Raw genomic sequence first — 14,109 nt, 5'->3', positions numbered from 1 at the left:
AGGTAGCTACACATAGGAAGACAATGAATTATTCACTGAAGTAACGAAACCTAACAACCAACTTCATTGCTTTATGCGAATGCTTATTAAAGCACGACACGTTTACTCAGATGTTGAAACAGTCTTTTGTCTTGTGTTAGGTTCTTGTGTTGCATAAGAAGATATCACACAAATCAGTTCTTTACACGTGAACGGGCAATGCGCGTACTTTGAATTAAAAAAAAAAAAACGTTACAGTTGGTAATGGTTTTCAATTCAAGGTGCTGCCAGCAGAACTAAGTTTCATAAATCTTAAGCAATTAGGTTTCATAAAACATAAGTAATTAAGCTTTCTTGCCTACGTTGCCCGTTAAATTCAAGCCAGAAAATAACACAGTACCTACTCACAGTTAACGGTAGTATTTAACTCTTGCTTATCCTGACTGGGCAATTTGCTGGCAGCAATTCTGACGTGAAATTTGACGAATATAGGAAGCAGGTACAACGATAGTAATCTGCGTTCGCCTTTTTATATGTAATTGCAGTGTAAATGGCTTGTTTCTGTGTACGTACACCTAGTGGAGAGAATAATTGATTCAAAGACGACCCTGGTTTTCTCGCAGCTTTTCCACATTGACTATGGTCACATCCTCGGAAAGTTTAAAGAGAAGTTCGGCATCAAGCGGGAGCGGGTGCCATTTGTGCTAACGCACGACTTTGTACACGTCATCACCCATGGACGCCGCAACAAGAGCGCTTCGTTTAACAGGTGTGCAGTGTCCTTTCATTCTATACTAGATGTCAGGCTCAAGTAGCCCACGTGACCCCCTTCAGGGCACGGTGTGCTGTTTCGGGCAGAAAAGTGATTGTTTGCACAAATAACTTATGTTATATTTTTGTTATATATATACCAGTGTTTTCAACGCGTATAATCATTCGTAATAATCTGGTAGAAAAATTTTAACGCACGGGCTTTCCTATTTTAGGGTGCCCTCTGCCTCGTAATTTTGCGCATCACTCAGCTGAGCATGAAATCACGAATTGAATAAACTATACTCGTGAAATTTTTTTGTGTTTTAATGCCATGGTTCGTCAAATACATTCCGAACAGTCTCTTTTGATTGAATTACGCGTAAGATATTGTTCATTTCGCTCTTGCTGGTTGTTCCAAAAAGTTCACATTTATCTCCTCTACTTATACATGTTACCAGGCACCATCATAATATGCCTGTCTTTCGAGGTCATAAGAGGGACTTGAGTTGCATTTTTACACATAGTCCAGTTACAACATTCAAGGCTGAACGTCTGCATGTAAACATGGACGTAAAAAATACGGTGCAGTGACACTCCCGCAAACACTGCAGTGTGTGCAGTAGTTACTCCTCCCACGCAGTGTTTTTTGAGAACTTCTTCCTCAGTTTCTTTTATCGCTCTCAAATAAATATTACGCTCAAAATTCAGGTTTACTGCATAACAATTAGTCAGCCAAATGGGAGGCCGACTAACTGTTATCAGCGCACTTACGAAATCAGCACAGGCACGAAAATTCGATCGCGACATCGCAGGTTCCAGCAGCTGTGCGAGGAGGCGTTCATAATTCTGCGACGGCACGGGTCGCTCATCATCTCCCTCTTCGCCATGATGCTGACCACGGGCATGCCCGAGCTGACCTCGGAGAAGGACTTGGACTACTTGCGTGACACCCTAGTGCTAGACTACTCCGAGGGCGACGCGCTGGCCCACTTCCGCGCCAAGTTCGAGGAGGCCCTCAGCAACAGCTGGACCACGAGTATCAACTGGTTCGCGCACAACATCAGCAAGGACAACAAATGACTGGAGTGCCACGCACTGACTACGTGCCAAATACAAAAACTCGTGCTTCATCGCACTGCAATGCAATTTCCTTTGTACTAGTTTCAATTTTCAGTAAATATAATTTCATTTTAAAGCACTTTATAATTTTATGTATGCACTATTTCCATAGCTACGTAACTGTCACTGACAGATCGTTACAGGATAAAATTTCCTTGCTGACATGATCAGTTTTCAGCACCATGGGATAGTTCCATGACCAGACTCTAATAATTTATTATTGAGGTAAAAGTAACCATTATTTTAGAACAGTAACTTTGCCTGATCAAGTAAAGGGCAACATGCATCTACGTTTTCAGCGTAATTTTTTTTTCAAAACAAGTGTTTTCATTCAGGAGTAAATGATCCCTGCGACAGTTAAAAAATCATAGCATGACACCACTAACGCATTACCTTGCTTCACGACATTCCTTCCCAAAGTTCTGTTCTACTCGTCTACGCTGTAAACAAATATGCAACCTTAAAGCGATTTCAAGCAACACAAACACCCTTACGCGCCGCCCTGCGATAAGTTGGCAAAATCGCTCATGAGTCGACTCACTCAGACTCATCACACTATGATTGAGCTGTGAGTTTTAGTCTGAGTGAGTCCGGGCGACTAATATCGTGCTGAGTGTGAGTTCAAGTGAGTCTGGTAGAGACAAAAAATCATAGTTTCGCTAAAAGGGTGAAACAATGAATGCAATAGCAACATATCCTAAAGTACTATGAAGCAAGTTTAGCACTTTTATGAGTAATAATATTTGCAGTAAGCCTGCGCTTGCTAAGTGACCAAGTTTTCTGCGGTGCAGCCACAGTATTCACTCTACAAAACGCTGGTGTAAGAGAACACGGCCAATGCAAGTACACTTTCGGCACCATTTTTTTTTGGGGGGGGGAGGGGGGGCGAAGACAGCACTGCCAGTAGAAGCTCTCACCTGCTGTTGGGAACACAAGCCGCACGCTCATTGTTGCCGCGATAACGTGTCAATCAGAACCCTGCCCCCCCCCCCCTTTTTTTTCGCTCATGATATAAGCGCGCGCACAGACAATCCCGGCTGGAAAGGCGATGTCCGCTCCGCAGACAAAGGAGGCTAGCGCATCCTTTCCTTTATATATTGTCACGCCCAGTTAGAGCAGTATACTTTGAAGAATAGCTAAAATAGGCAAACTTGTGCACTACAAACAAGTAAGAGAAGAATGCCTGGGCCCACAACACCTTGGCTTCTTCTGAGTTCATCACCTCGTCTTTTTCTCTTTTTCCGCGCAGCTGCAGCTCACACGCGCCTTAGTTGTCAGCTTCTATCTTGGCAGTACCCACTGGTGCTTCGCGTACTCTATTTCGCACAAACACGAGAGGCAACATTAAAGGAATAGCACACGGCTGGCGCATGAGCTTTAAAAGTATTTTGCGTCATTATTCCCCTTCTTAGAATCCATCGTCCCGATGCTTGTGTAGGTTTCAGGCTCCTATTTTATAGTTATTATTGGTAATAGCAGGCCTTATCCAGCAGTGTTCCTTGATTACTATTTGTCGTCATGGCATAGCTTCGTTCGTATGATGTGCAGTTTCTGTGCGATGCCACCACTTGGTTGATGTGACTTGATCTTCTGGGACAACTTCATAGCTCAAAAGACCAAGCAAGAGAAGCATCTTGTGGAGGCCAAGATAACGTCGAAGTAGGTTTTCAGAGAGCCAACGCATGCGTATGGGTGTCTATACCCATACTTTGTCTCCAGGAGCGTACTTGACGTCTCCGTGGCAAATTATACCGCTCGGCATCGCCTTTTTAGTGCTGCTAAATGCGATGTCGCGCTTTGCTGCCTTGCTTTTTCAGCTGCTTGCGTAAAGTCACTGGTCAAAGTTGTCATTGAAAGGTAACGTTCTATAACGGGGCGTCGTAACTGTTCTGCCAAAAACAAGTTGAAAAGGTGTGATTCGTGCGGTCTCTTGCACCATGTTGTTTCGCACGTACACGACAGGCAACATTGAGGGCATAGCACATGCCTTGCGCACGCACTTTATATGTATCTTGAATCAATTTATACATACATATACATATACATCAATGACGGTTGTGGAGACGACGGTGAAAACCAGTCGAGAATATTTGTATGATTCCATCTCAATGAAACTTTAATAAGGATTCGTACGATTAAGTTTTAAGATCGAGTTATACGTCAATAGTGAGATTCGTGCTAAGTTGCCGAACTTTATTGTTCTTTCTAATCCACTTCAGCATTATTATCAGTCGGCTCACATTTATATATTAATTAGGTCGGCCCACACATCAATGCAATAGCGTTCATGTGCCAGCTCAGCATCATTTCAACACATGCGTGAGTTACGCGAGGGGGATTTTCATTAATATTCTCCCATTTTCTTTCAAATAAAGGTCTCGTAAGAATCTCTCATGTGGTTCATAACGTTCTATAAAAGAGTTCTTAGCGGAATTCAAAGGTCGCATTTGAAGATCTCAGAGCAAAAGCGCCAGGTGGAGCACCACATACGCGAGATATTGGTCTTCAAAAGCACTGGCACCTTGGAAGAAACAGCTAGTAATCCACTAACGGACTCATTAGTCGACTCACTGAGCTTCGCTCAGACTCAGATGGAACCATGAGTCAGAATGGGCCACCATGAATAACGGCCGATTTAGCAAACAGTCTCATAAGAAAGATCAGTGATATTAGAATTTCATCGCTTCTCAAGGTCCAAAAATTTTGAATGTGCTTAAGCATTGCAGAAATTTATTAACTTACAGGTTTCAATTCGCAAAAAAACAGCTAAACATCGGTTTCAAGGACTAAGACGGGAATACGCAAGGTATTTTGGAGTAGGTTGAATGTGTTACTGAATCCAAACCGAACAAAGTGTAACACAATAAACTTTCAAGTCGGTGGTAAAGAACTTTCTGGTCCTGAACAGGTTACCGCATTGAATCATTTCATAACGAATGTAGCCATTGGCCAAATATCACTTGATGTACCTGTTTCTTTAGAACACGCGCTGTGAAATCTCTGTTTTAATACTACCACACATAAAGTATGGTATGTGTGTAATACCACACATAAAGTGTGGTATTAACCACAAATAAAAGCTTGAATAACAGTAGCAGCAGTGACATAGACAGTGTCCAGATAAGCAGTGAAATTTATTACAAATATCCTAGTGCGTTTTCTTGTTGATATATACAATGTTCGTTTGGATGCTTCCGCATTTTCTAGTAAAATGCGACTCACAAAAGTAGTAATGTCATACAAAAAAGATCATCATAATGAACTAGCAAATTACCGACCTATTTCTATTTTGACAATTTTCTTAAAAGTTTTCGAAAAGCTAATACGTAAGCGAATCATAAACTTCGTGGCAAAGTACTCACAGAATGCCAATTAGGTTTGCGTAAAATAAATCCTCAACGCTGGTATTGGTTCAACAGAAAAAGTGTATTTTAACGCAGTTCCTAAAGAGGCTAATAACAATTGAAGTCTTCATTCATTATACCAAAGCATTTGACTTGGATAATCATGCAATTCTAATAAAGAAGTTTAGTTGTTATGACGTACTGGGTTGTGCACTAAAGCTGATAAAGTCATACCTAAAACCGGTAACAAATAAAAAAACCGATAAGCCACTTTCAAAGGCTCTAAGAGGACCTGCGGAGTTTCGCAGGGAAGCATATTAGGTCCTCTGTTGTTCATTTTGTATACTAATGATGTATGTATCAATTCTAGTGCAAAGGTCATTGTATATGCCAACAACACTATCATTTACTTTTTTGGTAACAATATACATGACCTCATAGGCATTTGTAATCAGACATAAAAATTAGCAGCATGGTCATTAATAGAATGAAACTTAATGAAAATAAAACAAATGCTAATTTTCTCCGACCGAATAATAAGAAATTACCCCCCCCCTCTATGCAGATATAGTTTCGAATTTTCGCTATATTGAAATCGTTTATTAATTTATGAGTGGTATTTTCTGTTAGTATGTCCCATGATAGTCATGTCAATGCAGTAATTAAAAGGTGTGCGGGCATAACATGAATAGTTGGCCGCCTCAATCATCTTGTCTACTTTTTTGTGTACTTGTTTGTCTACAAGTATTTATCTCGAATTCACTGATTTGCTCTTATCTATATTACTGCATACTTATCTGGGGCACAACGACATTTTCTAACCTGCAAAATTACATTAACTACGAAAACTCCACTCAGAGCACTTATAATGTGAATTTTGACCAGCAACTTCTGACTTGTTTATTGGTGCTCAACTTATGACCACTCATCAGCTGTATCGTTAGAGACTGAGTGTACGTTTTAAATTTGAAATAAAAAATTCGGGTTGCCTAAGAGAGATTGCTAGCCTGAAAAAAAAACTGAATGATGGGACGAGCCGCGCGTTTAAACTATTCATTGCAATGCTTTTGCCATACCTTGCCTTCCCTTCACAATCATCATACATTAACTCATTTTGATCTGTTTTTTTGTTCATCAGGAAAGTTACGCTTTAAATTTGTAAACGCTGTTGATTGTAATAAGTGTTTATTCATTTTTGTTGCATATTTATTCATTTTTTTATTTTTTATTTTAAATTTTTTTGCATTGGCTTTTTTTGTACAAACCTTTGTTTTCAAACAATGCACCATTAATTACAATGATGTAACTTTTATTGCTGATTTTTGTGAAATTATATGTAAATAAAACTGTCGCTGTGTTGCCGTGAGCCCTTGTATATGTGGGCAACGGGCTCGTCAAACTGTCGGAAGATAGATTTTATTCGCCACTTTTTTACCTTTTTGTAAGACGAATACAAACGAATTTGATTGATTTGTTGATTGATCGAGAGTTGAGTATGTCAATGTGAGTAATATTTCAGTTATTCTGAGTCCCGGGGAGTTCAATCGAGGAAAGTGTTAATGAATCTGGGTTCTAGTGATTCTAGTTGAGAAAACCACCAGACAGTGTGAGTCGGAGTGAGCTTTAACGGTGAGGTATATCTCATATGTGAGTCTAAATGAGCTTTGAACTTTCAGCCTGCCTATGCTGATGGCTGACCAGAATTCGCAAAAATGGAGCTGTAAGGTCGTCCTACCCGTCCAAATAGTATTTAAGATTGCACAAAGGCTATTGGTTTACCTAAAATATCTCTGAGGGGCTCAATGTGTAATGGATTATAGTACCTGCGGCACATACGAAAGAAGTACCGGCTCACAACTGAAACCTGCTAAATTTAGAATTGTTATCTATCAGGCGCGGTTTGTAATAATGAATCTTTGCGTATTAGGGCTATCTACAAACCCGTAATATGTTGATGCACATTCTCCAAATGTTTATTATTTATTCATGCTGAGCAAGAATATTCCCACAAGCATGGAACGGTGGTGGAAGATACTCTGGTTATATAAACCACATTGTCTGCGTGTGGTTGTGTAGCACTGCCATCTTTGGGCCTGTTCGTAAATGGAACACGAGACATAATAAGCGCTAACAAACAGGGACGTAAGAGAGGCTTCAATGCGTTTGTATTCTCGTCTCTCTCACGTTCCTGTCTGTTAGCGCTCACTATGTCTTTCGGATGACTGTGTAGCTCAAAAACTGTACTGGCTGGTGTGTGTGGCTGGTAATTAATCCTTCTGTGTTGGTGCAAGTAGTTTTTATTTCTTTTTTACTATACTCAAATAAATTTACAAACAGTGACTTTTCTCTATCAATAGATCCCCCACCAGATAATGGTGCCTCATATCACTTATATTCATGCAGTCTTATTAAAAGATAAGAAGCAAAAAACCACACTCTGAATCATGGATACAACCCCACCTGGATGATCGCTGAAACAGAAGCGCTGATCACAGATTGACACAGTTTGATCGTGAGACAAGCAGCGTGATGTTTAAAGTCGGCAGAATTAGAAGTTGATTGTGTTTTATTTAGGCTTTTCATCGTGGAGCAGCGTCTAATTGAAGAACAGGACACAAATTTAGAAAAGAAGGGGACATCAGCCACGGCCTACTGTACCTATGTGCTGTAGCGCAGTTAGATGATGCCACTTGCGAAACACACAGACCACTTTTCAATGTAACGCAGCCACTTCACTTTCACTGGTTTCTCTATCTATTTTAACTGCTGTATTTTATGTTAAACTGCCACAATACATTGCTAAGGTGCATTGTTGCTGAATCACGTCTAACTATAGCTAGAACTCACAGGTTCCGGCGAAAAAAAATGGCTACGTGATTTCGCAATATGCCAGCTGTGGCTTTAAATGACAGCTATTTTGTAGCATAGGTTATACACTGTTGTAAGACCATCACTGTTGTAAGACCATCACTGTCTTCGGTCGAACTGTCAGCAATGAATCACTTGTTTACTTACTCCCCATCCTCTCCTCATACGGTCTTATTTTCTTATGCTGGAGCTCTCGCTTAGGGGCTTACCGCTTAACGCGGATGCGTGTGGAATTCGAAGCTGTACTTATTTAAAGAGGTGGTCCATCAGTAAAGAGAACGCTTTCCAAGGGAGCTCTTCACGCAAAAGAATTCCGTAAATTGAAATGCTCGGCATATTAGTAGTGAATTTATACGATAGCAAATGGAAAACATCAAGACACTTGTTGACAACGGTTAACAGTACCCAGGAAAATAACAGTTTCCTGAAATTAGCCCACATTCTCTGAAAAAAAAATCACCGCATTTCTATGGATCGAGTAATGACGGCGTGAAGCAGTGGGATCGTTACATTTTACCGCGAATCATCCGTGACATTGCACACTCCCCAATGTAAACGAGTGACAAAGCGGTGTACTATCGGCATCAAATGAAATGCGAACAGCGGAGCGCATGGCAGAAGCCTTATCAATGACATAGTGCGTGCCGTCGACCAGTCATTGGCACAGACAGGCCCGCATATCCGGTGTGGCAGCACTGCGCGATCCCCCTATAGTGAACAATTTCTGCTTGTGTTCCAGGCACGGTATTTGAAAGGAACAAAAAAAACAGAGGTTAAACTACTGCAGCCGAAGGCGAGTATTGTAGCACGGTTTGTCATGACGGAGTCCATCATAATGAAATTCCTGGCTAATGCTCTTTATAGTCGACAAAGGTCGGTTTATAATGCTGGCAGTTTCACGCTGTTTCACATCGTGCCGGTAAAGCGAAACAATTTGCGCTATTTCTTCCGAAGAAACGCTTGGCATTTCCTGTTAAAGTGACGCGTTTTCGGGTAGGTCTTTTAAATGAGGGTGCAGGTGAAGCAGCACTGGCAAATTAGATGCGACGATCGTTTGAAAATCAACCGCAAAGTGATTATATTTCTCTTTTTGTTTGATTGTGCCAAGTTACTGATTGCACTGCTACGCTGAAGTAAAAGCAACAAATTGCGAGTGATGCGATCGAAAGCGCTTGGCACGCCCACGATGGCCACCAATACCACTATACGAAAACTAGAGCAGAAACGAGATAACGCACTGTAGGGGGATCGCGCAGTGCTGCCAAACCGGATCTGCACGCCTGTCAATGGTGATGACTGGACGGCCAACACTATACTGTTTCTAATGCTTGAAACACGCGCTCCGCTGTTCGGGTTTCATTTGACGCCGATAGTACAGCTATATTGGTTGATTGATCGATTTGTGGGGTTTAACGTCCCAAAACCACCATTTGATTATGAGAGACGCCGTAGTGAAGGACTCCGGAAATTTTGACCACCTGGGGTTCTTTAACGTGCACCCAAATCTGAGTACACGGGCCTACAACATGTCCGCCTCCACCGGAAATGCAGCCGCCGCAGCCGGGATTTGATCCCGCGACCTGCAGGTCAGCAGCCGAGTACCTTAGCCACTAGACCACCATGGCGGGGCCGTACAGTTATATTATGGTGGCTAGAATTGGGAGGTGACGCCAACGGGAGCTCGGAGCCGCTCCTTCGTTTCGAGCAGCGCGGCGGTGGCGCTGTCGGCGGAATGGTGATGCTAGTTACGCGCGCGCGCCTTGAGCGCGCGGACCTTTCAAAGATGCTGTTGCTGAAGCATGATTCAGATAAATTGGCGATTCAGATAACTCACTGTGACGATGGCTGATAGAACGCCATTTCAAGCATTAAAAGAAATTGGCTGCCGCTGCAAGACTTCTGTGACGTTGAATCTGCGCAAATTAAAGCTTTCGTTCGCATATCCCTGCAGTATTTTGGAGTGCAAGGCGACGGCGTTTTTTTAAAAAAAAATATTACCAATGTTCTGGGCGAGGAAAATAAAACAAATATTTATTGCACATCATATTATTAGGAAGATCTCTTGCACATCATGGAATACAGGGTAAAATAAAATAAAATGAAAAAATACGCACATTTACATACGCTCGGGAGTAGTTAAAAACATTGAAACATTGCACACAGACAGCGCATCGCTTGGCACTAAGTAATAAGAGGCATACAATCACTTTCCACTCGGCAAAAAAAAATCAATAGAGCTTAAAGTTACAATATCAAACTCAGAGCACGCGTCTAAGCTTCAGCAATTTCATTCTTTCCTGCTTAGCGTTTCGTTTGCTGTTCTGGGCTTTGACATGAAAGTGGAGCCTAGTAAGAACATAAAACTTGATAATTTTGTTTGTGAGGGACATACTGTGGTCAGGGCAGCCAACAAGTGTAAGCTTTCTTAACTGCAAGAAGGAAACCAAGTCCATGATGCTGTCAGGTTTGACTTCTGTAACACTGAAGCAGTGGGTAAAAGTGTTCTCGAGAGTGGTCACGAGTTCATTGAGCTTGACTGATGGGTACAGCAGGCCTCCTCGGTCAACAGCAGCCGTGAGGGATGCTGCAGCTGGAGATGGATCGTTCTCGCCTTGTAGGAGCTGCTGGCTGCACTCTGCACATTTGGTGCTTGCAACGCTTTTTCTTGCCACATATCCAGCCATGTAGAATATGAGTCTGGCATCGCTGCTTTGCACGACCATGTCTGCATGCTCGGTGCCGTGGCCGTATTCATTGAGCACTTCATGTGCTTCGGCAAGGTTTCCTACGTCAAGAAGCTCGTCTAATTTCCTCCGAGGAGTGAGGTCCTTTCCGTTGTCAGCTCCCAGCAGACTTCTCAGCAGTCCTGAGGACACATTGCTTCCTTTCGGTGGTTTTGCCAAATTCTGGAAGCTCAAAGTGTTGACCGAGATTAGAAACTGGGAGGCAGTCGGATGATCATTGCATCCAGACATTTGTCGGACGATTCCAAACAGCCTCTCCAGGGGGTCCTGACTCAAGCGGCATGTCATCATATAGCTGAAGTTCAACTTCATCGTCAGGTAGCGGAGAAGGTGTAGCGTGCTTGATAAGGTAACACGAAGCCCCTCGGCTGTACTGCGGCTTAGGAAACCTCCGGAGCCAGCAGCTGTTTCCCAATCGTCCAGGTAAGTCAAGAAGTTTTGGATGCACTTCTCGTGCATCCCTCCAGGCTTAAGTGCACCCGAACTGCACCTTGAAGTCATGGCCTCAATGAGCCTTCTCATTCTTTCCACAAAGCTGACTGTCGCCGCTGTGCTCCCATGCTTTTCTTCGATGGTTGCATTGTACAAGAAAAGGCCTCTGAGGACTTCATCACTGTAAAGCCGCACTGCATAATTTACCCTCATTTTCTCAAAGCCATTGGGATGCACAACCGATTTGCTAATATGAGGCATGGCTTTGAGAGTCGTGTCATGCTGTTCATCAAGCTTCCGGGCACAGTCAATAGGGTCAACACTGGCATGGCCTTCTGGCAGTTTCACGCCCGTTCGAACAAAGGTGTTCCTCACACATTTAAGAAGGTGTGGGAAGTCCGAGATGAAGTGCAGAAAACGTTCAAGAAGTGCAAAAACGCTCAATAAACTGCTCGTCGAAATGAAGCTCACATAGCGCCGACTTCACGTCCAACGACTTGTCGGCACGGGGTACGGCTCGTTGCCAGGCTTCGAAGAGGGCAGGGTCTTTGGGAACAGAGAAAAGAGAAGCACGCTGACCTTGCTCCCTCGATGACACATAGCCGCTCGTGCAGCCAGGAGCAAAGCAGTGGCGTTGCCTCGCTTTCGTAGTGCTGGAGTTCATCCTAAGGTCGGCACTCACACTGTCATGTCAGCAACTAAATACATTTTGCCATAAGCGAGACATCAACGCGGAAAACTGCACACACCCAGACACGCTTCCAGAGGCGAACCAGCGAACCCAGCGGCGAGTCGACGAGAGAGCGCGGAGCGCGCGTTTCGCCCGCATCACTATGCCGACAGGAGCGCCGTGGTGGCCGTCGCGGCGACGCTTGAAAACGAGGATCGCGCGCGCTCGGCGAATATGCGGGCGCTGGCGTCACCTCCCAATTCTAGCCACCATAGTTATATGCAACACTTAAAGAGGTCATGATACCTAATATCCGACCATAGTCTGCCACGTGCGGGTTAATTCTTGTACGTTCACAAACAGGCTGGCGATATTTCAGTGCATTTGGTCGAGTCATTATTGTATAATTGAATGTTTGGTATAAACAGGCGTGTGGCTTGAGAGTCGGGCAACACTGGTGCGCTCGCAAGCCGTGACGTAGACAGAGCGTCTGCATGCCGGAGGACGATTTGGTTCGATAGTTAGCTGCGCGGGCAATCGAGCTGTCTCAGCTTTGCTCTACTTGTCAATCGAACGAAGTGATCAGCAGTGGTTGAAATTAAGCCGCTGTGTCGGCCGTGTAGTGCCAAAGTGGGTGCCAAAGTGTACGGAGCCGGAAAAGTAGTGTCGTTCTTCAGGTATGTTCGAAGGAGCCTGACAAGAGCAATGCTTGGGAGCTGAACTGGCGACACTAGGACACATACTGAGGTGTGACAGTGCAGCGATACCGGGCGGCAGTTCGTGCGACGGTGCCGACGGTGATGTGTGCGGCAGGGCTGGGGAATCTAATGGAGGAGTAACTGGTGCCAACGACCGCAACGCCCGCCAAGAACTGCCAGCGCAGATGGAGTGGTGGATCCGCTCGATGGACTGCCAATCTCAAAAATGGGCGATCCACCGGCTCGAGGGGGCCCTGGCCAGGCAAAGGAGTACGGTAACTCGTGACCCGCAAGCGTGGGGTGCGGGAATCCAAGTATCCTCCGTCTGGTCAGGTCCAACCCTCGAGTTCGTGGCCCAGTGTTTCTAGGACTGCATAGAATAGAACATTGCAAGTGAGAGCGCGCCCTCCGAGGCTGGCACATACCCCACGCAGGACCTTGTGAATAAAGTCTTTTCTCTCTCTCTGGGAACTGAACATGCGCAAAAAATAAAGGACCAACCTCTACTCACTTGGCGAATTTCATTGCGCGAGGTAACGCCAGCTCGCGAATGCGGCGTCGACAAACACCCGTATCCCAGATGCGACTCACTTTTCAAGAAACCATGCACGCTTCAAGTAATAAATTGAGGTTGCTTACCAGTGCGGAAGACCATCAGCAACGTTTGTTACTACGCAGAGGTGATTGTCAACCGGGTTGGCCACGTCTTCTACGCCTTCGTCGTCGCTTGAGCTCGTGGCGATTGGGTCAAAATCGAAAGGCGCAGCGTATACGACGTTGTCGCTGCTCCGGCGGCTAGGGGACCCACTGCCCGAATCGTTTGATGGTGTCGACGACATGGGGATGGTACCACGGTATCACGCCGCAACACAGATACCGCTCGTAACCTAGCCTGCGGACTACGCGGAAAGCAACACAGCAACACACTGACAGCGTGTGGTAGGTGGCTGTTTGAAAGCAGACGACAGCATTGCTCCGCGCCTCTCGTGACGTCATGCATGCCACGGCAAGATTGCGGTCGCCGGAGTTGGGCGGAGTTTATGGCCGACGATTTATACGGCTTGTTTCACGCTGAAATAGCCTTTTAATATCCAGTTTTCGCGCATGTCTAGGCATATTTGTTCCTCTACCTCCGTTTTCTGCTAAAAACAGAAAACTGTTGGGTGATCGTGTGTCACAGAACGAGCGCTAAAAAAGAGCGCGCCGCCAAATCCTTGCGACAACGGGCGGTAGAAACGCCGCGAGGTAAAAAGAAAAAAAAAGAAAGCAAACATCCAAGGCTCCCGGGCGCGCGCTCTCCCCGCAGAAGCATGGCTTCACAGACGAACCTCCTCACCCCACATCGGCGGCCCAGCAAGGCCGCGACTTTTCTAGAACGAAGGAGGCGGGGTCAGACCGAGTGAATCATCTTCCGGAGAGGGCAGTCGAACCGTCTCGTGCCTCTCCCCAGCCTTCGCTGCGCATCGCGCCGACGAAATGAGGAGAACGTTCTGGAAGGTGGC

The 14,109-nt window shown here is 44.7% G+C and overlaps 1 protein-coding gene across 2 annotated transcripts in view; it reads left to right on the top strand.

Annotated features, from left to right (window-relative positions):
- The window catches only part of LOC142804119 (phosphatidylinositol 4,5-bisphosphate 3-kinase catalytic subunit beta isoform-like), a 92,332-nt gene extending 90,402 nt beyond the window's left edge, over window positions 1-1,930 (top strand). For both annotated transcript variants that reach the window (XM_075890702.1, XM_075890701.1), the window contains exons 20-21: window positions 603-748; window positions 1,545-1,930. In XM_075890702.1, coding sequence (XP_075746817.1) covers window positions 603-748; window positions 1,545-1,812 — 414 coding nt within the window. In that variant the 3' untranslated portion in view covers window positions 1,813-1,930. The remainder of the gene's footprint in view (window positions 1-602; window positions 749-1,544) is intronic.
- Window positions 1,931-14,109: the final 12,179 nt, after the last annotated feature.

Source organism: Rhipicephalus microplus, chromosome 3, assembly GCF_043290135.1.
Source record: "Rhipicephalus microplus isolate Deutch F79 chromosome 3, USDA_Rmic, whole genome shotgun sequence".
NCBI classification, from domain to species: Eukaryota; Metazoa; Arthropoda; class Arachnida; order Ixodida; family Ixodidae; genus Rhipicephalus; species Rhipicephalus microplus.
The sequence above is the reverse complement of the archived record's forward strand: the minus strand, read 5'-3'. Positions and strand labels throughout refer to the sequence as shown.